Source organism: Phaenicophaeus curvirostris, chromosome 21 (genome assembly GCF_032191515.1).
Source record: "Phaenicophaeus curvirostris isolate KB17595 chromosome 21, BPBGC_Pcur_1.0, whole genome shotgun sequence".
In the NCBI taxonomy this organism is placed as follows: domain Eukaryota; kingdom Metazoa; phylum Chordata; class Aves; order Cuculiformes; family Cuculidae; genus Phaenicophaeus; species Phaenicophaeus curvirostris.
In genome coordinates, this window is record NC_091412.1 from 8,677,669 (window position 1) to 8,703,445 (window position 25,777).

Below are 25,777 nucleotides of genomic sequence, written 5' to 3' on the forward strand. Positions count from 1 at the left end.
GAAATAACAATACGCAGCGCTAAATTTCTCATCTCTATGCACGTTGCAGACAACAGGTGGGCTCTGCCCCAATTCGCCTCCAAGTGGGACCTTTTATAAGGCAGCTTCACGCTCTCGTCATGGGGAAAATGGCAAAATCCCAGGGTACCTGCACATAAGGAGGGTCGGATGCCGGCCACGGAGCTGACACAGCCCCGAGTCCTTGGAACAGGATGCAAAATTCTCCCTTGTTTGACAGCAGAGCTTGCGGCAAATCCTCCCGCGCAGTGGTCCCAGATCAGAGCAGTGATAGAGCGGCCAAGGCCACCACACCAGCCCCAGGCAGGGCCTGTCTGCAGGCTCTGGGTGCCCCCTTGCCTTCACGTAGGTGGGATGGTGGCCAAGAGATGAAAACCTTTGCATTCACCAAGATCTGCCCCCAGCAAGGCGGCGCTTCAAGCTCACGCAGCCCCGTTGTGCTGCCCCTGCCCTCCTCCAGCCCCACACAATATCTCCCCGGCCCCTGGGAGATGCTGCCAGGAGATGCCTAACGCGTAGGGGCTTAATCAAACCAAAAGAACAGAACAAATACATACAAACGCTCTTCATTTAGTTTGACGATAATTCACAGATGCTTCCAGCTTTCTTCCAAAAAACTCAGAGCTTTCCCAGGGAGATTTGCTAAGCAAGACGCGACCGCAAAGCCTTAACGTCTGTCTGTGAGGGTTAGCCACGAAGGGGTTAAAACAAAATAACAGCAGCACCTCTGCAGGCAAGAGCCCAGCGAGTGAGTTATGAAGTTAATGACAAAGCAGGACCACGCTCCTCACCAGCTACTGCAGCCCATGCTCCCGTAAATCAAGAGTCGGCCACCGCGGGGGTGATGGATGCGTGCAGGGCACGCGTGTGAGTTACAGGCTCTGGTGGGTAATAACTCTGCTGTGAGCCACCGCGGGGCTGGGACATGGGGGGCCCTGCGAGCTCTGCCAGGAAATCATCACTGGGACCGGGAGGGGTGGCAGGGGGACCCCGAGAGGAGGGGAAGGTTGCACCTCGCTGGCCGCAGCCCCTCGCTCCCCCCGCAGAGTCCTACCGCAGCGTCTTGCGGATCATGTCCTCATCGGTGATTCCATAGTAGGTGAGCGTCTCATTCCAGGTGGGGTTCAGCGTGTTGCGCAGCGTTTTGGTTCTTAGCTTATTTGCCTGGAAAAGCAAAGGAGACAACGGTCAGTGGGATCCGTTGATCGTTTAGGCACTGGATGCACCGGTGGGCAGGGACGGGGAGAAAAGGCAGCTTGTTTTGGAGATGAAGGGGCAATTGGTGTTGTGGCCCTTCAGCCTCAGCGCTGTAACGCAGCCAGTCCTCGACGGAGAGGGCAGAGACACAGCGACACGGTCATTAAAGCAATCCAAGCCCACATCCCACCTCCTGGAAACAGCCAGCAAAACAGGCACCTTGGCAGAACACAGGGAGCGAGGATGTGTATCTCATTTATGCAGGAGGAGAGAGCGACAGAGGGAAAAAAAAAAAAAAAGTCTTTTCAGGTTCATTAAAAAATACCAATTTGCTGTTCTGTCTGTTTGTTTGCATCCCTGCTCCCAGCACAGCTCCTGTTCCTGCCTGACTCAAAATAACTTCCTTGATACGCATTTTGTTAGCGCTGGCAACTCTTTCCAGTGCTGCAGCTCTGCTAAGTGGGAGGCCGGGGAGAGAGGGAGAGCAGAAGCAAAGGGCTGCAGGCTTCAGACGGGGCTTCTCCATCAAACCCCAGCCTAGCACGGCCTGACAGAGCAGCAATTTTCCCTCTAATTAGGTGTAAAATCAGAAAGTTCAATCCTTGTCTCAGCCACCACTCGGCGTAAGGAACTCTCAGGAAATCAATGCTTCAAAGTTGTCTCGCGTGTCTTTATGGGGAGCTGCTACCTTCCTCGTCTTTGATTCATCAGTCCCAAGCTAGAGCCTAGAGGGATGAGAAGTATGGGTGAATAAAAGTGCTTGTGTTTGCAGCTAAGAGGGGTCTCATCATTTCCCCACCAAAAGCACCCAAAACACAAAACGTCTTCCGGATTGACCCGACACGACCACTGGCCAGAGGAACTGCCAGGACAGCAGAGCCTTCGAGGGACCACGGCACAGCATCTTGCTCTGGGTTTGATCTCTTGGAGATAAAGCCTCCAAATTTTGTGCTGTGCTTTCATTTAGCTTTCCAAAGCCATTTTTGCCTCCGAAAGAAACCCAGGCCCCTCCAGTGCCGCAGAGGCTGGGTGAGGAGCTGCGAAACGTCGAGTGCCAGGTTAGCAGGAGCAAGGTGTGATGCTCCAAGAGCCAACTGGAAAGCAGGGGCAGAGGCTCCTGCAACACCAGTCACGTTTCCCATCACTCAGGCAGGAGTTCTTCTGCAGTGCGGGAGGAGAAATCTCCGCCTGGGCTGCACACAGCAGCCAGCACCAGCTCCCGGGCACCAACATGGCTAAGTCGATCCCTGTGTCAACAGCAGAGCGATGCAAATCAAAGGAGACTGCAGAGAAAAGCTCTTGTTTATGCCTTGCCATTGATTTAATACCTGGGGATCATCCTGCTGCAGGAATGATTGTGCAGAAGCTTCCAACCCAGGACATTAGCAAAACCCCCAGTATCTGCTCACCTCCCCAGAGCAGATCTGGGCAGTGCTCTTTGGGAACAACGAACACAGACAGCAACCACAGAGGGATGTAGGGACTAGGAGAGGATCCTCCCGCAGCTTGTAGAGTCTGCAGCTCCTGCGCTACCCTTGGCTCAGAGCCTCCCTCCCACTTCTCCGGTCTCCATCACCCCCAGCAGAAATGCTAATCAATGCATTTGCAAAACATGGAAATGACAGATAATATCGCTGATGAAAGTGCTCCTGGCTCTCCTATTTCCAGCGGAACTTGAAATGTGGTTAAAAACTCCCTCTACCGCCCTGAACATTATGAATTAATTCAACCGAACCATAACAAGTAAATATAACTCCCCCAAAAAGGTCTTTCCTTTAGAGTAAAATAAAAGCACAATTAATATTCATAACACATACATTTAGCATTTAAATTCCACATTCCCATCAGTTACAGCAAGCTCTCACTACACATCAATATCTTTAATTACTCTTCTCTCCAGCAAGTGCTGAACCTAAGTAGAATGAAATGTTTCCCTTATGATTTATAGTCTGCTTTATTGTGATCTGAGGGGTTTTAAATGCAAAAGAAAAAGGGAAAAAAAAAAAAAAGGGAGCCAGTTTGTTCACAGCTCCAGATCATTTCACTCAGTGCTTCCCCGGGACTTGCTGAGCACAGCATTCGTGCACCCTGCTCCCAAGGGCGAGGTGTCAAGCCTGGCACACAGCTCCCTGGCACTGCAGGGAGAGGCACTTGCTACCCCTGCAAGGATGGATTTTGCCCCAGTTCTTACCTCCTGTCACTGCTCTCGCTTGAGAGCCAGGCAGGAGACTCGAGGGCTGGATGCAGCAACCAGCAGTCCCGGGGTGACGAGCTTCTCCCTGGTCCAATTTGAAATGGAAAGGTGTATCCCCAGGGAGGGAAGGAGAAGTAAAAATGTGTCTCACCTTACTGGCTCCAGGAAGCAAGTGCAATTTGACGTATGGATCGGCTAAACCGTTATGGTCCATCGGCTTCAGGCCCTGGAGAGAAAACAGCAAAAAGCAGGAATAAGGACAAGAGTGAGATGCGGGGCAGGCAGGGTGGCTTCGCTGAGCCCATCCACCAATTCCTGCTTCTGTGGTACACTGTGAGTCCATGGAGTTATTGCACAGCTTCCCTGGGATCAGGGGAGGAGGAGAGTGCGGTTCGGTGCAGGATCCGGGCTGCACAGCAAAAGCCAACCACACGCAGCATCCAAATATCGACTGTGGTTCGTGCCGAGGCGCTGTGGGAAAGCTTCTCACCCGCACTTGGGATCGGCCGCGAAGCATCTCTCTGCTCTTCCAGCAGCTGACTCCGACACCCTGAGCACAATTAATTTGGGGGTTAAGTAAATCAGCGCAGTGATTTTCCGAGGTTTAAAATTACAGGGTTTTGTCATTTAATAATTGCTTATGAGCAAACACACACCTCTGCTGTTGTGGCGTTACTTTTAAGTGCTCCCAGAGGGTGTGATAGCACCTACCTACTCTTCATTATTAAGACACTGTTGAAGGAAGAACAGCTTTCAGGACAGCGGGAGGCTGTCGCCAGCCTCCTGCCACGGTGTTGGCAGGGAAATCTCAGGGTACGGGACTACAAACACAAGGAAAAACTCACTGCGGCCATTCCTGATGGACTTTCAACAAGACCCTCTCAGGAGAGCATTGATCATTTTTGTTACAGTGATGCTCTGGAGCTGATCCTGCACTGGGCAGAGGGAGGAGACAAACCTGCTCTTCTCCTAAACAACCAGCAGGCTGAAAATTATGCAAGTGTGAAGCACAAACCCAGCCCAAAGCCATAACTGCACAGACCGCATGGAAACAAACTCCGCGGGGTAGGGAAGCAACACAGGAGCATGAAATATGGAACCTAATTTGTCCCGATTCCTAGTGGAAATGATAATGGTTATACCTTGGAAGTACTTGGATGATTTCCAGCCTGGCTGCGGGACGATCCTGCAGGAGGATCAAGCCTCTGCCTGGATCAGATGAGGGTTTCTCTGCAGAGGTACCTATCCCACCCCGGCTCCAACCTGGGCATGGAAACCAGGCTGGATGATGCTAAAGCCTCCTCGTGCTCTTTGCATGATGAGCAGAGTGTTTGATGCCCAGGATTTATGAGAGAGTGCAGCTGCCAGGGATCCACCTGGCAGGAAAGCATTCACATGGGCTGCTGGAGGAAAGGCTGCGTGCAATGAAAATGTAATCATCAAAGCCTGGTTTAGGCAAATCAAAGAGGGAAATGCTGCGGTAAATCACTTCCACACTTCACATGCAAGAAATAACGCACCTGGCTTAGCTGCCACCACCAAGGCAGCCCCTCGTGATGCCCCTGTCACCCCTCCCCGACCCACACAACTCAGTTGAGGGTCTGAGCTGCTCCTGACCTTGGTGAGGGCTCTGCTTCAGAGACAGCGTGCTGCCCCAGGGCAGGGGAGACCAAATGGTGCCCAGCGAAGAGGAATTTGCTTCTAAAGCAAAGCCAAAAGGATAAAAATATCACCCGTGTATGGAGGTTAAACTGCTTTAACTGCAGTGCTCCAGGTGATGCCCCTGGCCCAGCAGAGAGGAAAGCAGCAGATATGAGAACAGGAGGGTGGTATCGGCTGCAGCTCTGCGGGCAGACACGGCTGGGCTGGTCCCCGGGCTCTGGGTGAGATCTGGGTGGCTGGGCACAAAATTTCTCTCAGTGGAGCGAAGCAAAGGCTCCCCCAGCCTCTTGCAGCAGAGGGGCCCCACCTGCCCAACGCTGCGTGGCAAACGAAATCAGAAGCAAGCAAGCAAATTCCCATGAAAACAGATGGAGAAAGACAGGCAGCTCTGTAATTCACCCATCAATTCAGTTCAATTAAATTACCTTCTGAGGAGGCTATTAAAGGCTTTTTTAATAGATGTTCTATGGAAGATGGAGTGACACGAGCCTGGAAAATGGCTCCTAATGTCACGTCTACCTCCCTCCCGTGTCACTCGAGATAAGTTTGATATGGAGCTGAACTGAACAGGAGAGCAGCCCTGATGGCTCTGCCCTGCAAAGCTGCTCCCGTGGGAGCTCACCCTTCCCAGTGACCCACAGAGGGATCAGCACCATTACTTCCCCTGTGTGGGGGATCTCCAGCCTAAACGTGTTCCGAGCAAGCTAAGAGGCAGAAGAGCATCACAGGGCTCATCCATGTGGGTAGAATCTCCCGTTGGCTTCAGCCAGCACAGCCCCAGCTCCAACTGGTCCTCTTGCCAGGACCAATTTACGGTGCTGTGCATCACGGCACAAGTGGTGAAGCCGAGACCGAGTTTCATATTTTTCCCTTCGTCTACCCAACCCCAAAATCCCTGCTGCAATCCTACAGAGACCAACGGCCCTGACTGCATCCCAGCTGCTCTCTGTGCCAGTGACATTTAGCTAATCAATAGGATTTAATCACAAGTCAGGCTAATCGGGCTGCCGATTAACACCATGCTAGAGGCACACAGAAATCACAGGAGACTGATTCATTCCATCATTTGCCCCACAGCGAGCTGCCTGCTCCCTGACTGTCTGCCAGGTAAGCAGGCTCCCTTCTGCCCCAAAACCACCCTGGATACCTCTGCCAAGGCCAAGGCATCCCATTCCAAACTGGGACAAACCACGCTTCCACCCTGACAGCCCAGAGGAGACACACAGCTTCGAGATGGGAACTTCCCTGCAGCGATAAATATTTATGAGTAAATCCATAAGTAATGCTCAGTGCAGACCTCCAGCACTCGGTTTCGGCTGGAGGTGGGGGAGCATCCAAAAGCTCAGCAGAGTGGAACTCCCGGGTGTTTTCAAGCTGCAGCTGGAGCCAGTGGTGCAGGAGAGCAGCCCGGCTACTCTCGGATGGGCAGTGCCTGCCTGCATGGCCTGCCGGGGGCCAGGGAGATGCTGCCTGCACAGCCATCTGAGGATCACCCAGGGCATCTTCCTCCTGAAAGCAGGAGACCAGTCAGGACAGCACAGTCTTGTAGTACCTGTGCTGCCTCACAACCCTATAGATCCCCCTATAGAATGCTTTTATCTCACCCCATGCAGCCGGTCGGGCTTTGCAGCACAGAGCAGAAAATAAGACCCTCATCGGGTCTCATTGGCACAGCACAGCACGCAACGGTGCAGACCCTCACACTTCACGGCATCATTTTCTATCAGAATTTATAGAATCATAGAATCACCAGGTTGGAAGAGACCCACCAGGTCATCGAGTCCAACCATTCCCATCAATCACTAACCCATGTCCCTCAGCACCTCGTCCACCTGTCCCTTAAACCCCTCCAGGGAAGGGGACTCAACCCCCTCCCTGGGCAGCCTCGGACAGGGACCAATGACCCTTTCTGTGAAAAATTTTTTCCTAATGTCCAGCCTAAACCTCCCCTGGTGGAGCTTGAGGCCATTCCCTCTCGTCCTGTCCCCCGTACCTGAGGAGAAGAGCCCAGCTCCCTCCTCTCCACAACCTCCTCTCAGGGAGTTGCAGAGAGCAATGAGGTCTCCCCTCAGCCTCCTCTTCTCCAGGCTAAACACCCCCAGCTCTCTCAGCCGCTCCTCATCAGGCCTGTTCTCCAGCCCCTTCACCAGCTTCGTTGCTCTTCTCTGGACTTGCTCATAGAATCATTAGGTTGGAAAAGACCTTTGAGACCATCAAGTCCAACTGTACCTGTCCACTACTAAATCACATCCCCAAGCATCTCATCTACCAGCCTTTTAAACCCCTACGGACTAACACAGCCCCAGCAGAGCGGGCGGCGCTCACGCACACGGCAGCAAGGGGAGAGCCCTCCTGCCAGCCCGCCACGTGGCTGCTCCCACGGTCCAGAAATGGGCTACCACACTGCCCTGATTTATTCTCCCATCGAGCCGAGCCGCAACGTGCCTGGATTGAGCTGCGCCTGAAGCGTGAAAGGCAGGGTCTGGGCAGGGCTGGTGCCAAGACTGAAAGCCACCAGCGCGAGGCGGCTCCTGGCAGCCTGCCTGCTCCTGCCCGCACGGACCCCTGAGCTTTCTGCCAGTCAGGGAAAGGTGGCAGGAACACCAGGAATGCCACCACAGTCCTGCTCCAGCTGGGGAGCAATAGGGCTTCTTAGTCTTAATCTTCCTGGTGCCGTGACAGCCTCTGCTTCAGCCCCGCGGTGCAGCACAGCCAGGCTGACAACCTGGTGGTGGTGGCACAGGCGGAGCGGGGAGAGGCACGGTGGCTGCTCCGCTCGCTGAGAGCGGACACCAACTGCATCTGCTGAAGGCAACGCCAAAGCGTAGGGCTGTCCTAAGAGCTAAGGCTGGAGGCGGATGCTCCACGAGCATGCCATGGTCCTCCCTCGCCATGGTCCTCCCTCACCATGGAGAAGTAGGATTCCATGGAGAGGGGCACATTTAGACTGGACATAAGGAGGAATTTCTCCATTATGAGAGTGGTGAGGCACTGGCACAGGCTTCCCAGGGAAGTCGTGGTTGCCCCATCCCTGGAGGTGTTTAAGACCAGGCTGGATGGGGCTTGGGCAGCCTGATCTAGTGGGATGCGTCCCTGCCCATGGCAGAGGTGGGACTGGATGAGCTTTAAGGTCCCTTCCAACCCAAACTATTCTATGATTCTATTACATTCCTTGCAATCCAGAGGTGGATGAACAGCAGATCCACACTTAATCTGTTCCTCTCCAGGAGGAATTAGGACCCTCACTTCCCTGGCTAGAGCCTGCAGAGACGCTGGGCACCCGCTGTCTTCCAAAACCAGCTTCCAGATATCCATTTGTTGGCATAAAGTGCCCAACAGCAGGGCAGATCTATGGGCTGTTAGGGAAACTGAGGCACCAAGTGCCCAGACAGGCTGGGGGCAGCCCTGCAGCTACCAGCTTCCATATCCATACCTCCCACAACAAAGCAAACCTCAGTTCATTCCCTGCTCCAGCTCCACCCAAACCTGGGATATAGGCTTGGCCTGGAAACACCCAGCGTATCGCAGATCCCGCTGGGAACATGCACCAAGAAACAGCTCCGATGTCCCAAGGCAGCTGGCAGCAGGGCAAACCCACCTGCATGGGGCTGTTATCCCAACCTCCCGCACAATACAGCAGCTGATGGCTGCGGAGCAGAAAATTGGCAGAGCACAATGGGTTTAACCTGTCACTGGTGCCTCCAAGAGCCCGCTAACCCCGTCCCATTCTCCAGGAGCTGGTAACGGGGCTCGTGAGGGACTCCAGCAGACATAAAACTGCCACAGGTGAAAATAAATAGAGAGAAGCAAGAACATCAAAAGGAAGAGTGGGTCATTTACGGGGAATATTGGAGAGAGAAAGAAAAATGCTTCCCACGTGGCCGAAATAGTCCAGGTTTTAACACCTGCTGGCACGTCCCGGAGCTGCTGGAGTTGGGACACGTCCCGAGGGCACCTTCCTCGGGGGCCTGAAGGCATCGTACCCAAGACACCATGCAGGTCAACTCCAGCCCAGCCCCAAGGGCAATGCACACCCCGTCACCGTCACTGTGCTGTGGCTCATGCGTGTGGCCCTGGAGCTCCCTGGCCACTGCATCACCTCCTCTACTGCTCTACTGCTACAGTCTACACAGCCAACGCCGGCTCCCACCGCCGGCAGCCGGGGGCCTGGCCCTTACCTTTTTGTAGTCAAGTTTTGGCAGCTTTCCCCAGGCGAGAGATGAAATGAGAGCGAGCAGATGGCAATGTAAATAAAAGAGAAAAATGGGAGAATGAGAGCAGAATGGAAATGAACAGGACTCGAACGCTTGAATGTCAGAACGGTGAGGGGGGGTTGCCCGCTCCACAAGCCGGGACGATGCCGGCTCTGCCTGGTGCTCCCAGCCCCATGGGATGGGATCAGCAACCACTATTCCTGTACAGCCGGGTGGGCGCAGCAGGGCCCAGGGCTTTCCTTTGCTGGCCCTGCCTTTGCTCTCGCTGCTGGTAGATCTCTCACTCGCTGCTTGCAGGTCTCCCTCCTCCCCGTCTTCCACCTACTGCAAACCCAATTAGAATTCTCCTCCTTGGCACCGCTCCCGAGCGCACCAAGGGAAGCCTGACCCGGAGGCTGCCGGCAAATTCACGGGTGACAAGCCGGAGGGTGGCAGGGAGGGGAGAAAACCTCAGAAGAAGCTGCCTCAGCCCTGCTCCAGAACTCTGCTCAGGGACCACGGGTGCTGCACTCGGCCCCTGGCCAGGAGCAGCTCCAGCTCTGCTGGGGCAGGTGCCTCCACACTCATCCCCACAGCCAAGCTTTCATGCCCAAGGTCTTGTTAGAGGTTGGGAGAACCTTGGGGTGGGGACATGTGTTCTCAGTGCCCAACTTGGGGCTGGGGGCTGCAAATCAGCCAGTTGCATCTGGAGAGGAGCATTCTACGAAGGTAGATAGCGTAGGCTATTCTCCTCCAGTTTCTCTTGTCTTCTAAAAACCCTCCACCCCTTCCCGAGATCTACAAGGACTTAGGTCTTCTTCCACCAAGCCACCACTGTCGGGGCCCAGCCGTGTTGACCTGGAGCCCTCACTGCTCTGGTCTTCATGCCAAGTGAAGCACAGAGGAACCAAACAGCCCCCAGAAGCACCTTCCACAAGCCCAAAGGCAGAATCAGGACCTTAGTTATGTGTTTCTGCTCCAAAATGTGCAAAAAAACCCTAATTGCTTCAATCACGCAGACGGCAAAGGCGCTGAGGCAGAGCACTTTGTGGTAATGATTAGCAGCATTTAAAAGAGCCATTTATAAACTGACAGCCGGTCACAGCGTTGAGTAAATAACAACATCGGGTTGGGTGCTCTTCTAAAAAGCATCAATAGCTGCAACCATCTCATCATGGGGATGAGCAGCCATCTCCATCCCACTGGAAACACCCTGAAAGGCAGGGATGGAGGGGAGGAAGAGGGTAGAAACGGTGAGTGTTGGGGTGAAACCGGAGCTGGCAAAAGGACGGCTGCAGTCGGAGACACCAGAGCCCTCGGCGCAGCCCAGGGACAACCCTCAGTGCTGCATTTGCTTGGTGCAGCCACAGCATTGGGGTGGCCTCGTGGTTTTGAAAGGGCTCTGGTGGCCACACAACTCAGGACAAAGCAGTCAACTCTAGGCATATTTGGTCCTCGCTGTTCATGCACCCAGCTCTGAGACATACCTTGGCTTTATTGATCGTGCAGTGGAGAGCGTTGTTTTCTTGATCATACAGCAAGCTGAAATCCAGTGTCCCCAGAGTAGCTGCAAAAGAGAAAAGATGTTATTAACCCACGGCGCCTTGCAAACAGCGGCTCTTCTCCTTTTAAACACAAAAGGAGAAGATGATGACGCTAGAAAAATGGTTGCAGACATTATAAAACACAAAGCATCCTCCTGTGAGCCCTGTTATGAAACAGGGCTTTGTGCTGGGAGGTGGGTGGCCATCCCCACGCTCGGCCGGCAGAGCTGGCACAGCCCTGGGAGAGGAACGAGAAAGACGAGAGGCTGTGGCTCACCTGGCCACTGCAGCCACTGGAGTTTTTGCCTCCACAGGCTTTAACACAGGCCACCCTCATCTACCAGCAGCCCTGCCACAGCCAGCAGCTTCCCAGCCCCCAGGAGCTGAAGGATCTTCTCTGGGAAGGTCTGGGCATGGCTGGGATGCAGCTGGGACCCGCTGTCAGCACATCTCCCCCTCTCCGGCACTGCTGACATTCCCAGAATGCATATTTGTATACTGACACCTTCAAACAAATGAGCCACCAATGGGATCCCTTCCCAGCTCCAATTTGGCTGCGATCTGTAAATTAAACCCAGTGAGACTGGAAATACTTTTATGGTTAAAATGAAAAACACCATCAGCTTTTAATCAGAGCAGCGTTCCCTTAAGGCATCCACAACCCAGGAATGGCAGCGATGGGCAGCTCCTGGACCATAGGGAAAGGGCAGCAGACCAGAACAAACCAGAAGAGCCTCAGCAGCAAAACCACATTTGATTCAAGAAATCCTTTCCCTTTAGACGATCAGAGCAAGTCGTGTTAATCCAAAGCAGAGGAAAAGCCTTAACAAAACATGCTTCCCAAAACCATATTTAACCTTCTCAAAGGCTCCTGGACCCAATTTGCACACCAAAGCCCAGACATGGAGCAGCATCTCCCTTGGCAGAGCTTCATCTGCCACCAGTCTTTAACTTCTAGGGCAGCTCTGAACCCTGAAATCCACAATTTTCTGTGCCCACCTCCCCAAAAGGGGTCTACCCGAGCGCTGCCCCTACTGCCACAGCATCTCAGCACTGTTTCCAAGGTAACTGCACCGTCCCACCACGCACACAGGTTCAAAGCAGGGGGAAAAAAAAATCCCAAATAAAAACCAGAACAATTTTGCTTAATATCAAAGCAAGGTTTGCTGCCTGGGAGGCAAGTCGGACAAACTTTATAGCAGAAAACAAGGTGCTTTTTTTCCAGCGCCAATACCCCCTGCCTCAAGGTGACCTGGGAGGCAGCAAATATTCAGGGGATCAAAACCTTCCTGCCAGGATTTCACAGCAATCTTCCAGCCCAAAACCAAGTGAGCTACAGGTTTGCCTGCTAGCAAATAAAAATCATCGCTCTGGAGCAAATACCTTGCTCTTCAAAGCAGAGCAAATATTCAGAGATTCCTAGCAGAATAATGTACCCCCCACTTGTTCTGGAGTAATTTCATGGCACATTAGTTATTGGTTCAGGTAAGGTATAAATCTGTCGTGTTTACCTGCCAGGGCTCGGGGAAGACAGCAGTGACACAGGGTGAGGCCAAACCTGCAACACCTCGTGCGTCACCCCTGGGTTTGGCCCAAAGGGGCATTTCCAGAGGAATTACCGGCCAAGTTTGCTCCACACCACGCAAGGAGGAGGAAAACAGGAAAGTTTGAGGGGCTCTTTATGTGTGCAAGGATAGGATGAGGGCAAACACTTGTAAGCTGAAAGAGGGGAGATCGAGATGAGATCTTAGGAAGAAATGTTTTTCTGTGAGGGTGGGGAGGTCCTGGCCCAGGCTGCTCAGAGAAGTCACGGAAGCCCCATCCCTGGAGGTGTTCAGGGCCAGGTTGGATGGGGCTTGGATCAATATGATCCAGTGGGAGGTGTCCCTGCCTGTGGCAGGGGCTTGGAAATGGATGGGCTTTAAGATCCCTTCCAACCCAAACCATTCTATAATTCTGAGTCCCAGCGATGCCCCCGCGCACCGGCTGCCCCTCAGCAATGGGGAGCTCACGCCTAGGGTGGGCGTCGCAGGAGGCTCCACAGCACACGGGCAAAAGTCAAGTCAGCAAAACCCAACTAATCTGCATTTGTGGTCGAGAACGGAAGATGAAGCCTCCGGTTTCGGAGCCTCATCATTTCCACCTGCCCTTTAATCAGCCGCTTCCTGCCAGCCCTGCCACTCGGCCCTCCCAAGATCAAGCTGTTATTTTATTTTTATCACAGAAGGGGGCCCGCGGCTTAGCCTGCTGGATTTGGCAATTTATAAAACAAATTAAAAGCTTGGCATTAAAACAGACTTTGACCAGGAAATACTGACAAAGCCTCTCGTCCCCTCGGCGCCGCAACCTGCTCCAGGGGCGAGGGCAGCGGGGAGCCCGGCTCCAGCTAGACACACAAAACCCAAAGCACGAACGCAGCAGATGCTCATTTCACACATGGGAACTCAGGTTCTGCTCCCCAGCACTGGTCGTCTACGAGCAAACCTTGAGCGGTTCCCATGCAGACAGGAGGGGACAGATGGGGGTGCGTGGCTCCCCCCAGCCCCGCTGGGCTCCGTCCTCAGCTCTTCTCCAGCCTGAAAGGCTTTTCCTCCAGGCAGGGATTGGTTTTGTCGATGGCGAGCCTCGATTTCCAAGGAAGGGTCTGCCTTGGGCAGAAGGATGTGGAAACACCAGCAGAACATGTTGTGCTAATTGCTTAAAAGCGCGGCCGTATGGAGATGACAAAAGGGATCAGGCTAACTTGGGGTTTGGCAGCTTAGGTGCCGCTCCGGAGCCGAGGGCGAGCGCTGCTGCCAGAGCCAGGGCCCAGCAGGGCGGCGGATGGCGAGGACACAATTCCACGGGAGCAGTCTCCGTCACCTCCTGGGGACGCGCTGCCAGGCGACGGATCCAGCAGAGCCGTGAAGGCTGAGACAAGGCTGGGTGTCGAGCTGGCCGGCTGCTCCCAGGCAGGCTGGCCGCAGGGTTGCTGGGGAGTCGGAGAAGACAGCAGAAGATCTCCAGCTCAATGCAGGGGTGGGAGCCACGCTGCAGCCCACAATAGCTCTGCGCAAGCCTTCGTGGCACCTCAGCCCTGCATTACCAGAGCGAGAAGCATGCTGACCAAGCAGCTGGACTCCCCAACACCGAAACACCAGCATGGGTCTTGCTGCTCTCACCCCTCCTGCAGACTGGGCATCCAGATCCACTGTCTCCAGCTACCAGGATTGGCCCCAAAGCCTCTGAGTCGCAGCAGCCACTCAGGGACGCACCCCAGCTCTGAACAGGGTCCTCCACAAAACAGACAAATCGCCCTTCTTTGATTGCTTTCCCCCTCCCACCCATCCTCACAGCTGAGATGCAGCTTGATTGTGCTCTTAATTAGGGGAGCGAGTGCCTAAAAAAGAAAAAGGCAGCAATTAGACTTGAAGCGCTGTTACTAGATGTATTTAACTCGACTGGGCTATTCTGAACACTGCCCTCTAATCACACAGGCTGCAAATAAAAAAATATAAATAAATGTCTTTGTCAGACATTACAAAGGCAGCTTTGCGCTCTCCAGACAGCAGTCAGGATGTATCATTATTATTACAATTATTCTGCTCCAATGATAAAATAACCATTAGGGGAGCTGAACTCATTAGCAGGTTCCGATCCTCTTTCCTCTCAGTGAATTGGGAGAGATTGATGGGAAGGCGCTGGCCGGGATCCGGCATTTAACACAGACTCTGAAAAGGAAAATAAATCTGACTTGCACAGGAATGCGGGCTCTTCTCCCACTGACCTTTGGGCATTTTGATTAATTCAGTGGGCCACAAAGTTATTAGAGGCCAGCATAACCGGCAGATGCACCTCCAGGCTTAGCCATAGGATACGGCAACTGCGCCCGCAGCCTGCGGGCAGCGCGGCGTCCTGGCACAGCGCCGCTACCGCCCTGCTTGGTGGAGTCGGCAGAAATTGTTTATTGCTGACATTTCCCATCAGCGCCCAGGGTGACGGGGAGGCTGAAGTAGCTTCTATTAATACCTGCGGGATGAAAGGCAAAACACAGCGATGAATCTGTGCTCTGCTCCCTTATCCAGCCCCTGTCCTTGCAGGCTACGTGCCCTCGCTCGGCCCACGAAGGGCAGCAGATCCACCCCCTCAGTGGCCTTGGACACCTCAGGGTGGAGAGTTTCTCAGCCCAAGAGATGCTTGAGATACGGGAGAGGCACCGGCGCTTGCAGCACAGACCCACGAGCTTCAGCACGGAACGCAGAGGAAGGAAGTGATGAGAGAGTGGGCTCCTTCCCTTCCAAATTCAGGGAAGCTTTTGCGGCGCAACTACCATTAGAAAGCCCAGGAAGGCTCTACGCTGGGAGAAATCGAGGTGTGCACAAAAAACCCACTATAGAACTAATTAAAAAGAAGTCTAAAAGCCTTAAGTCCCTCTGCTTATCAGCATTGCTGCTCCCAAGATAATCTGCTCATGGATTTTGTGCCAGGGAGATCAGAGTGGAGCAGTAAAAAGACTGCTGGGGATTGTCTGGATTAGCTCTCCCTTACAGAAAGCACAGGTTCAGTAACCTTCAGACTGGGTATTTTTTAATGCACTATAAAAGATAGGTCCCTATTCTTCCGCTGCTTTAATTTTCCCCTGCAATGGAGATAATTTTAAAGGTCCTGAAAGGCAGCGAGTAATTCTGTGCACTTACAGTCCCATGTAAAATGTCGGTAAATGACTCCTCAGGAGGAACAGAAATTATTTCTTGCCATTTCCAAGCAGGGCTGCTGAAGATCGCTTCGGCTGGGGCTGCGTGCGCTCCTGCCTCCCTGGGTGCAGCAGGATCCCGTCCAGGTCCAGTGGCACACGGTAGGCAGTGTGGGCAGCAGGGGCTGGGGCGGCTCAACGACCCCGAGCGAGCCCCTGAAAGCTGCCAGTGATGGAAAATCCAGCCAATTTCCAGCCGATGATGGAAAACGGCCCCGTCAATCCCAGCAGCCTCCCACAGCTGGTGCTGAGCTCGCCCAGCACCCACAGCATTCCCAGTCCATGCACAGACCTGCTTGGGCTGCTGCCTGCAACTCACGTAGCTCCACGGGCAGAGGGTGCGCGGTGTGTCAGGGATGGATCCCACGAGATGCTGAGCATACCTGCCGTGGACTCTGCTGGCTGGAAGCCCCCAGGCCTGCTGGCAGCACTGACACCTGGCACAAACCTACAGCCACGGGCACCGCTGCGGGTTTCAGCATCAGCTGGGGAGGGTGGTGAGCGCAGGTGAAAATGGGAACTTCTGAGAGTCAGCATCACTATGAGCTACTCCATGAAAAAGGTGTCCCGTGGAAAGTTTTGGGACATGTCCCAGGGGTGGCACACCAGGCTGGGACACAGACGTTCCCGTTGGCACCTGGACCATCATGAGACTCTGGTCTGTTGCTGCAGGCAGGGAAGGATGTTCCCAGTCCTGCACAAAAATAACAGATCCAGCACACAGGCAGGAGACCTTCCTTCCTTGAGAGCCCCAATGCATGTGGTTGAATTCAACAGGATCAGGTGTGAGAAACGAGCACACCTCTTCTTTCTTGCGACACTCTCTGCCTCATCATGGGTTTCTCACCTAAAATCTATGGCAATTAATAGTGCTTCAATTCGGAGACACAGCGCCAGCCCCTGCCAAGCTCCAGAGCAGAGAGCTGCTTCTTCGTGAGGCTGGTTGATGGATGCTCATCAGCTCTCCTGTCTTCTCCAGGAGGAGTGTTCCGAGGAACACTTATCTGCTCAGAACAGTTCAGAGATGCAATTATGTTTTACAGCACTAAATGGTCCCTGATGTCAGCAGCAATTAGACTTTCAGCAATTTCAATTTAGAGATGGCCTTCGAATCTCTTCCTCTCTCTCCCTTTAATGAAATACAGTATTGCAATTAACAACCCCCCCCAACTGCCTTCAGTGTTAAATATAAAGATGAAAGATCCGGGAACCCCTTGGGCTCAAGCATGTTGGAGTGAGGGGTGTCCATGAAGGGATGAAGGTGGCAGAGCTGCCACAGGGCAGGGAACCTCCCTCCCCCTCCCACATGCAGGGACGAGGGGAAAGTGGAGGTGCTGAGGAGGGAGCAAGCCAGGAAGAAGGAGGTCTCTCGTTAACCAGCAGCCCTGCAGCTCCTTCATTAGCAGAGATGCTGGAGGCCACTGCCCATATGCTCCCACCATCGCTGTTGGAGGAGGGATGCCTGGACAGGCCTTTGCACGCTGGCCTCACCGGGTGCCCTGCGTTTGTCCCCAGCACTTCAGGGTGTCCCTGGCCACAGCTGTCCCCTGAGAACAAGCATCTCTGGAAGCTGAAGGATCCTTAGCTCCAAGGAGGGTTAGGAGCACCCAAGCTACAGCCTCCACCTGGATGACTGATGGCACGGCTGGCAGGAGAGGGTGAGAGTTCACCCCAATACCTAGGAATCCTGTGGGAAACCAGACAGAAGCTAATCTAAAGTCACCTCAGGAAACACCCCGTGTCTTCCTTGGGAGGGCTACAAGCTCCTTGATGCTCTCAAAACGGGGTCTGACACTGCGCGGTACCTACCCACATCTCTTTGGTGTAGGCAGCTCCAGTCGAGGTACGGTTGGCAAAGCCACGCTCCAGGCTCTGCCGAAATCAGCAGCAGTTTGTTTAGTTTCCTGAGTAAAAAAAATACTTCTTTTGCCCTTATCTGGATTGAAAAGACGATTCAAAGGTTATAAATAGCAGTGGCAGCATATGCTAAGGAGCTGTGCTTCAGAAGTAAATATCCTTATGGTTTCAACGCACATTTCCCCCCCGTCGTCTCTCCTGCCTCCTCCTGTCTGGCCAAAAGCATGGCCAGGTGACTTGCAAACCCTGCACCCCTGAAGACCTTCATTCTTCTTTACGTCTTTAAGCAGCCAGTAATTAATATCTGCACGACGGCTTTGCCTGCCTAATTATCTTCTTTGCTCGAAATGAGAGTCTTCCTAAATAACTTCCGTGGCGTTGCTTGCAGCAGGCGTCACAAGCAGCCGTGCACCAGGACAGGCCTCTCAGCTGTAGTTTGGAGAACTCATTTTTATGCTGCTGCAGCTTGAGAGCTCATGAGCCTGCTCCTCCCATGAATAAAGCTGGGCATGCTATAGAATTGGCTGGGTTTGTACATATATAAACAGCCTGGAGCACTGGCAGGAACAGTATGGGGCAGCTCTTCCAGAGTCACCAGCTCCTGCTACAAGTCCTGCTCACGGGCTGCCTCCCCATCTGGAAACCCAGAGCCAAACACATACAGAGGAGGGAGGAAATTCCTTCCCCCAAAGCCAAGCAGCAGCTCAGAGGAACCGAGCATTTTGATAGGAACGGTTGGACTCGATGATCTGGTGGGTCTCTTCCAAGCTGGTGATTCTATGATTCTATTTCTTCAAGGGCCAGATGCTTGTATGTTACAGAAGAAGGATGGGGGCTCCCTGCAGTGCCGTCCCCAGGCGAGAGCAGCCACAGCCAGGCTCCCTCAAAGGGACCACGTTTCCATCCCTGCGCTGCTTGCGCAGAGATTTCAGAGACCTTTCAAAATCTGTAAGGTACAAAGCCACTCTGGTGCTATGGAGGGGAAAGCCCAGACTCTCCACGGGCTGTTACTTGCTTGAAATCAGGGAAAATGGGAGGTGAGACCCAGCTCCTCGCAGGTGGCACATTGCCACCTAGCTGGCATTTGCTTATTTTCCTTGCAAACTAAGTTCCCCTGGCAGCGTGTCGCCCGCCTGGGTGGGAAGCATCCCTGGTGGCTGGGGATCCCAGGGGACAAGGCACTGCTGCTGTCACCGGGCACCAGCCAGGGGAACAAAAGATGAGGTAGCAGCCAGGTGTCCTGAGGCAGTAGGAGTGACCCCTGCTCCCTTCCCAGCTCCAGAGTCTGGCTGGTCCTTTCAGATCACAGCTAGTGCAGGTTCGAGGGCACCAGACCACCCTTCTGCAGGGTTTGCACCAAACGTGTTTCCCCAGCTGTCTTGCCTCATTCCCCACTCTCAGCAGCTCCGCTGGAGACAATCCTGCTGTGGGAAAAGCCCTGCTCTGTACAGCTTGGGCTCCAGTCCCAGAGCATCCCTGCAGACACAGGACAGAGGAGACATGGGGCAGGGATGAGTCCCTCTCCCAGGGGCCTCGCAGGGTTCCTGGGACTATAGAGGGTGCCAACCACAACCCTGTAAATCCTCACAGCAGTGCTGCTGGGGGTCTGATGGGAAAGACTGGCTTCGTGCAACTCCCAGTGCTCCCAGAACCGGCGCAGACGCCTCTGCTCATTATCTGCTCTGTTAGCTCCCTGGCCCTGCTTGCCCTCTGCCACTCGCTGCGTTCAACAGGCTGCTTACAGCTGCCCCACAGGGACCACACTTCTCTTCCTCATCACCTCCACAGCTCCCGAGTGCTCTGCTGCATTGTGGTGCCTTGAACCATTGGCCTTAGCCCCACAGGTCCCAGAACCATCAACCCAAACCTCTGCCTCAGCTTCCCACCGACTGATGCCATCTGTTCACGGTAGCAGGTCAGCTCCCACCCTACTGCACCTCAGCCAGGTCCCTGCTCATCTCTGGAGGGATCTCACCTGTCTCCTGCAGCCCTGGGACTCTTGGGTTTCCAAAGCACCAAACCATGCGTGCGCACACAAACAGACACACAGCCCTGCTCCTTACGGACGCCAAACTGCTGGGTCAGGCTGCCGTGCTTGGATGGGAGCAGACACTGATGCTCCTCCCAGAGCTGCCCGTGTCCCAGGGAGAGGCTGTCAGCAGGAGGGGAGCTCCTGCTGGCCCTGTGGGCACCTCCCAGGTCTGCTGGTGGGGCCAGGAACACCACCCAGCAAAGGATTAAGAAATGCATGCAGGGAGCCAGCCCAGGACCCATCCTGCACACTCCCTGCAGCCCTGCCAGGGGTGCTGGAGGTCAGGCAGGGATGCCGGTGGCTCCGGTCTAATGCCACACTGCAGTGTCTGTGGTGACAGAGCAACACGGCCCCCACACCCATCAGGCTGGTGCTGCTGGAAACACCAAGCTGGAGAAGTAACCCTGGGCAGGAACGAGCGCAGAGGAAACCCAGACAAACACCGCATTTCTCCAGGCAGGGGCAGCCCTACTCCTCCCACCCAGCCAGCACCATCACTTTGGTGTTGGAGAAGGAAAACCTACAGGCAGGTGGGACAAATGGGAAGGAGCTGTCGTCTTCTCTTCCTCCTGCCTATGGATCCTGCCATGGCAAACCCCGTCTCCTTGCACCTCTCCAGGTATTGTGCTAGGAACATCTCTGGGGAGGGAGGGAGGATGTGCCCCTGCTCAGCAAGCCCTTGACTCACGGGCGCTGCACCCAGGCTCTGAAACCACCATCCCTGGAGACCTCAGTCAGCTCCCCAAAGCCCCTGGGTCGCTGGAGAGAATTGACACCACCTAAACCTCCAATGCTGCTTTGCCATACAGGGGAGACAGGTTCCCCAGGGGAAATTCAGTGCAGGTGACTAATGCAGCAGCCCTGAATCACCCGCCAGAGATGTGGGGGAGCTGAAAGATACTCTCCAGCGTAACGGATGGCTCAAGTCTGGCTGCAGAAATCCTCTCCTAGCTCCCTGTCTGGGAAACGGGGCCAGCGAGCCCTCATCTGGCTTTGCACCTTGACTGCTGAAGATGGAGGAGTGACAGGCTCACCCTGCACATCCATGCCAGCCAGTGCCCTGGCAGCAGCTGGGACCATCCCGTGCCATCCTCAGAGATGTGCCACCAGCAGTCCCACTTCCCCGCTCGGCTCCCGGCTCTGCTGAGCCAGTGCCAGCAGAAAACCCACCACATCTGGCAGAGCAGCCTCAGCAGTTTGCCTGACACCTGTTACGCTGCAAGAAACACTCTCCTTAACACCAGCCGGGGCGAGACAAACACCCACCGGCCCCTGGCACCGAGCCGAGCTGCTTCCAGCATTGCTGCTGGGGCTAAATAGAGAAAGCAGCACCCTGGGCAATTTCCTCAGTGAAAGCTGCCTCCAACACACCAAGCACTTGTGCTCCCACACGCACCTCTGGCCCTGAATCCCAATTGCTCCTATTTCTATTGCCGGTATGAGCGACGACGACCTAATAATTAGAGCAGCAAATAACCCAAATCCAGTTAAAGTCACCGTTAACTGCCCAGCTGGGATGAACGCAGCTTAGTGGAGATGTTCTCTCTGGGAGCGCAGCGGCTCCCACCTCTGCCAAAGAGAGTGTGACCCTGGCACCGGGATAGGGAAAGAGGGAGCATCAGTTTGGGGCTTGTGCCCAGAGCCCCGGCCGCCCCTGGAGCTGCAGCTGGTGGGCAGCGGGCAGAGGGGGGCACAGGGGCAGTTGTGCTGCCCTGCAGCTGGCACAGCCCTTCAGGGAGCTCTCCCTGGGGTCACGCTCTGGCGTCTGGCATAAATAGCAGCAGCTCAGGCCAGCCCAGTGCCCGGCAGCGAGGGAACGATGCTGAGGCAGGGCTGTGACATTTTGTACAGCAAAAGACACCGCCTGCCTGGTGCTGGGCCGTAAACAGCTCTGTGTCGTGGGAGCTCAGCCTCCCCCTTTTCCCAGCACGAGCATGCAGCACCATTCAGCAGCTCTGACTCCCTTCCTCAGCATCTCCCGGCTTCAAACTTTGTGCTCAGCCCCTTGCAGGATCTGGCCCCTTAAAGCTGGGCTGAAGAGACCTTGTTTTTTCAACCGACCTCAAGGAAAGCAACGCTATCCCAGCCACCGTGGCCAGCAGAGCCAGACAGCAGCTGCTCTGCAGCCTGCAAGCTGCACCGAGCTGGGTGGGAAGGACATTTTGGGTGGGGAGGGGTTAAACCTCACTGCAAACACCTGCATCTACCTTCTGTTCAAAAGCCCCCATCCCTGGTCTCATGCAGGGCTCTGTCTGCAGCTGGAGGGCGAGGAACAACACACGAGAGTTTGCCAAGGGAGAGGGCAGAGGCTTCCTGGGTGGATGTCATTCCAAACATCTCTCTCCGACCTGGAGCTGGGCGATGCTGGAGCGTATCGCCAGCTAATCAGCAGGGTGGCTGGAGTAGGCTGCACCACTGAGAAGGATTAACCGAAGGGTCTGAGCCCAGCTGGCAGCCTTGGGAAGCAAGGAGGCGAGCAGGGACGAGGCAGAGAAGTGCATCAACCACAATGGCAAAGGACAGCAACTGGTGGCTCTTGGGAGACTTCCCTAGTTTGGGTTCAGCGGCCAGCCTGGCTGCAGCAGAGACACTCCCAGGGCCTTCCTCCACCCAGGGGCATCACCAGAGCGGTGGTGACAGCCTCCCTGGCTTGTCACTGCTGAAATGTAATCCCAAGGATGGACAGTGTAGCCGACAGCTGGGAAGGGCGCACGGCTCAGGCAGCAAGACGGGGGACCAGTCCTAAGACCCACCCTTGCCCTCACCACCCAGCAAACTCCCGTGCAAACTTAGGAACTCACTGCAGTCGTCGGATTCGTAGCCCTCAGGGTCCACCACCTCCTCAGGTGCTTGGCTCTTGGCTGGCTGCTCGGCAGGCGTCGTGCCGTACGCCCCGAAAAGCTGATCCACGTCCTCGTCGTCCTCGCGGGGGGCCTTGGTGGGGCTGACGGAGGGCTGGCTGACGGCGGAGCGCAGGGTGCTGCTGCGTCCGACGGTGGCTGGGAGCCCACGGGGGAAGCGAGGGAAGTAGTCGGAGATCTGCTTGATGGGTTTGATGGGGCCGGGGCAGACATCAATAGCCATGTGCTCCTGGATACTTATGGTCATTTTCTCTCCTTTTCGGAGTGTCATGCATGCGGCTGTCGGTGCCAAGCTCCCCCGGAGAAGCCCGGACCGTGTGCGAGGGAGCCGTGAAGTTTCTGCGGGGGAACGCGGAGGCAGGCGAGGAGGGGGGCTCCAGCAGGCACCTTACGTGGTTCTCGCGCCCTGAGCCTCAGATGCCGCACGCATGCTGCTGCCGCCAGCTCCGGCTCTCGCACAGTCTCTGATCCTGCCAGCACTGCCTGTGAATAAGTGAGCGAGACAGAGAGACGGATAAGAGGCAGGGGGTGGGCTCTCGGGTGATGTCACCAGCTAGCAACAAAGCGGTACCCAGCAGCGAAGGAATGAGGGCTGTGGCTGGCCCATCGCCCTGGCCGCACGGCCACCAGCATGGGCAGCGTGCCCCCCGCCCCTTCCCCAGCAAAGCCCCCGCGTGCCCAGGAGGAGCAAAGCAGAATCATAGAGTCATAGAAGTTGAGTCAAAGCCCACCTCCCCACACCCGTTCACCCCATCTCCCTGCCAAAGCGGGGTTGGTCTGTGCCAGACCCCTCTGGGGAGGGGAAGGTCACTGAGCGGGGTCAGGAGCCGCTGTCCTGTTGCGTCGCATCTCCGGTGGGCTGTGGCAGCCCCCGTGTCCTCCCGGCTCGCTGCGGGGCCGTGACGGGGAGATGCTTGCTGCATACTGAGCAGGGGCACGCGTGGCACGCTGCCCGCTCGCAGCTCCAGCTCGCAGGGGCAGGGGCAGCCCAGGTTTGCCCCAGCCCGCAGCAATCCCTGCTCCAGAGCTCGGCACCCGCTGGGAGAGCTGCCCGCAGCCTCCGGGGCTGCAAACGCACCAGGGGCTGAAGCAACACATGGCACTTGTTTGGAGTCCAGCCGGCACAGCCGCTCCCAACCAGCCTGTGGCTGCCAGCACAGAGCAATGCAGCAGGTAGAGCATCACAGAGGAGCGAATAACGGGCTGGGCCAGGGACTACAGCCGCTGTGGTCACGCTCAGCACTCCTTCAGCAACCTTTGCAGGCAGGGGATGTGGCCCCGTCGCTGCTGGGAAGGGGACAAGCTCCCTGCAGCCCACCACAGGCTCCCTGGTAAATGCTGAGCTACAGTTTGCTCAGGGAGTTGGCCTCAAACTAGGGTTTTTACCTCATCTCCTCCTGCATTCAAATCAACAAATCTGTGGTTCCACGAGCTACTGGAAGTGGACTTTTGAGAAAAGAGTGGCAGAAGAGAAAAGCTGTAAGAACAGGGTGCAAAATGCTGCACGGAAACTCACCCTGCCCAAGAAAACGCCTGGAATATTTTGTAGGGGCAACTCCTCCAGCGCAGACTTTCTGCTGGCTCAGGCGTGGTGGGTCTGGCACGCAGCAGGGACACAGGGACACGCTGTGTGTGCTGGTCACCACCATCATGCAAACCCCATCACAGCCAGTACCACCAGGTAACCTGACAACCCACATCAATGCAGAGAACTGCAGACTCCTGCAGGCTGGCATGCAGATGTCTATGTAAAATAAAGCTCGGTTGTTAGAAGAATTTTCCCCCAAATCCAGCAAAATGGCACCCAACCTTTTTGTCTAATGAAAAAATCAATTTTTAATTCAGATTTTGGTAAATGTTAATGAACTTTCCTGACTCACAACATACTGACACTAGGCAAACTAACCTAATTTACTTCTCGCCAGGAAGAAAACATTTCTCTCCTGAAGCATCCGAACTTGTCATTGCTCTGTACCTTGACATGATGCACACGGATGCTCTAATGACCTGGGAGAACACGAGACTGCTCAGCTGCTCCTTCCTCCTTCTGCCATATTTTCGCTTCGAGGCGGCTCCCGCTTATCGCGCAGAGGTGACCTGTGCTGCTCTGCCAGGAGAGAGAAACTGCTCTCTTGCAGGAAGGTCCAAGAGCAGATCCAGCCTGAGGCAGTTTAACCCCCTTCCCACATCCAAGGACTCCTAGCACATTAAATCAGATGGAATGAAATGCCACTTGCTTTGCATTCGTGTGGTCGAAGCTGAAAACCTTGTGGGTGGCAAGATGATGGGTGGGAACGTCAGGCAAGGCACAAAGAGCTGCCTCCAGGTTTGGAGCAGCCTGGATGTGCTCATCCACACAGACTTCATCTTTGGCGGGATGCAGTGTGGACTCAGATAGAATGAAGCAAAAATTGGGCCTGATGCCCAGAAAATAGCAGCAATTCCCGCTAAGAAAGGGCAAATAAATAAATAAATAAAATTATGTTCGAGAGCCTAAAGTCATTATTGCTATTGCAAAAGCATCACTTTGCAAATGTTTCCTCAAAGAGCACAAAATCCAAATAGAAAAGGATTGTTTTACAGGTCAGAAAATTAAGGCTCTGATAATTCAAGTGAACCCTTGAGCTCTGCCTCCTCCCATGTTGTGCAGTAACCCAAAAGCTACCCCACACTGCTGACAGCCCACAGCCAGGACCAGGGCCCAGCAGCATGGATGGGAGCTGCTCGGCTCACCCAGGGAAGCAGAGAGCAACTAATGATGCAAAGGGAAGGGTGCACACAGAGACCAGAGGGAAAAGCAAAACCAGTGCTGAAGCAGGCAAACCTCCCTACTGTCAGAGCAAGACTTGCCCCCAAGGGAGACCTTGTCCCCAGACCTTATAGACTGAAAGAAACAAAAACAAGACTTACTGCTAATAGCCCAGATGGGACTTTCTCGTCTCCGACTGATCCCAAGCCTACTGAAAGCAGCTGGAGCCTTGCCTTAGCTCTTAATGAGTCCCAAAGCAGCTTGGTTTTGATAAAACGCACTTTTCCTACTGTCTCACAGTGCCTGAATGTTTCCTCCCAGGCTGTGCAGCCTAATATTTACTGGGGGCTCCCTGAATGTGGCTGGGGCCACACCAGGCACCAAGCACTGGCATCCCCGACACATGACAACACAGAAGGTAAAAGGGACAAAAATAGAGAGTAGGGCTGGGAGACAAAAGCAGGGCTTGGAGATACAAAGCCAGTTTCCAGGTAAAGCTTTTAATTCCCACCGTCTGTCTAATGCCCTGGAATGTGACTTGATTTGATCCCTCGCTCTGCCAGGGCGATTCAGAGCTACTGCAGCTCCCACGCACACAGCCTTCGTTTGGCCAAAAGGGGAACGCTGGCTTCCTCGGCAGCCTGGGGAGGGGGGAGATAATTTAAATATCACCTGGCTGCTTTCGACAGCTCCACCTGGCATGGAGCAGAGCCTCTGCAGGGGGGTACTCCTGGAGAA

General features: G+C 54.8%; 2 protein-coding genes across 5 annotated transcripts in view; both read right to left on the minus strand.

Moving 5' to 3' along the window:
* The window catches only part of GDPD1 (glycerophosphodiester phosphodiesterase domain containing 1), a 211,271-nt gene extending 205,505 nt beyond the window's left edge, over window positions 1-5,766 (minus strand). The window contains exon 1 of the mRNA XM_069874292.1: window positions 5,762-5,766. The gene's annotated coding sequence lies outside the window, so the exon portion shown is untranslated. The remainder of the gene's footprint in view (window positions 1-5,761) is intronic.
* Window positions 1-24,826, minus strand: part of DOC2B (double C2 domain beta) — a 36,395-nt gene extending 11,569 nt beyond the window's left edge. For 2 of the 4 annotated variants that reach the window (XM_069874279.1, XM_069874278.1), the window contains exons 1-6: window positions 24,197-24,826; window positions 22,231-22,773; window positions 10,752-10,831; window positions 9,250-9,273; window positions 3,561-3,635; window positions 1,073-1,182 (exon numbers count right to left, since the gene is read on the minus strand). In XM_069874279.1, coding sequence (XP_069730380.1) covers window positions 1,073-1,182; window positions 3,561-3,635; window positions 9,250-9,273; window positions 10,752-10,831; window positions 22,231-22,561 — 620 coding nt within the window. In that variant the 5' untranslated portion in view covers window positions 22,562-22,773; window positions 24,197-24,826. The remainder of the gene's footprint in view (window positions 1-1,072; window positions 1,183-3,560; window positions 3,636-9,249; window positions 9,274-10,751; window positions 10,832-22,230; window positions 22,774-24,196) is intronic. The other 2 variants (XM_069874277.1, XM_069874281.1) reach the window with 2 other exon arrangements.
* Between the last annotated feature and the right edge of the window lie 951 nt (window positions 24,827-25,777).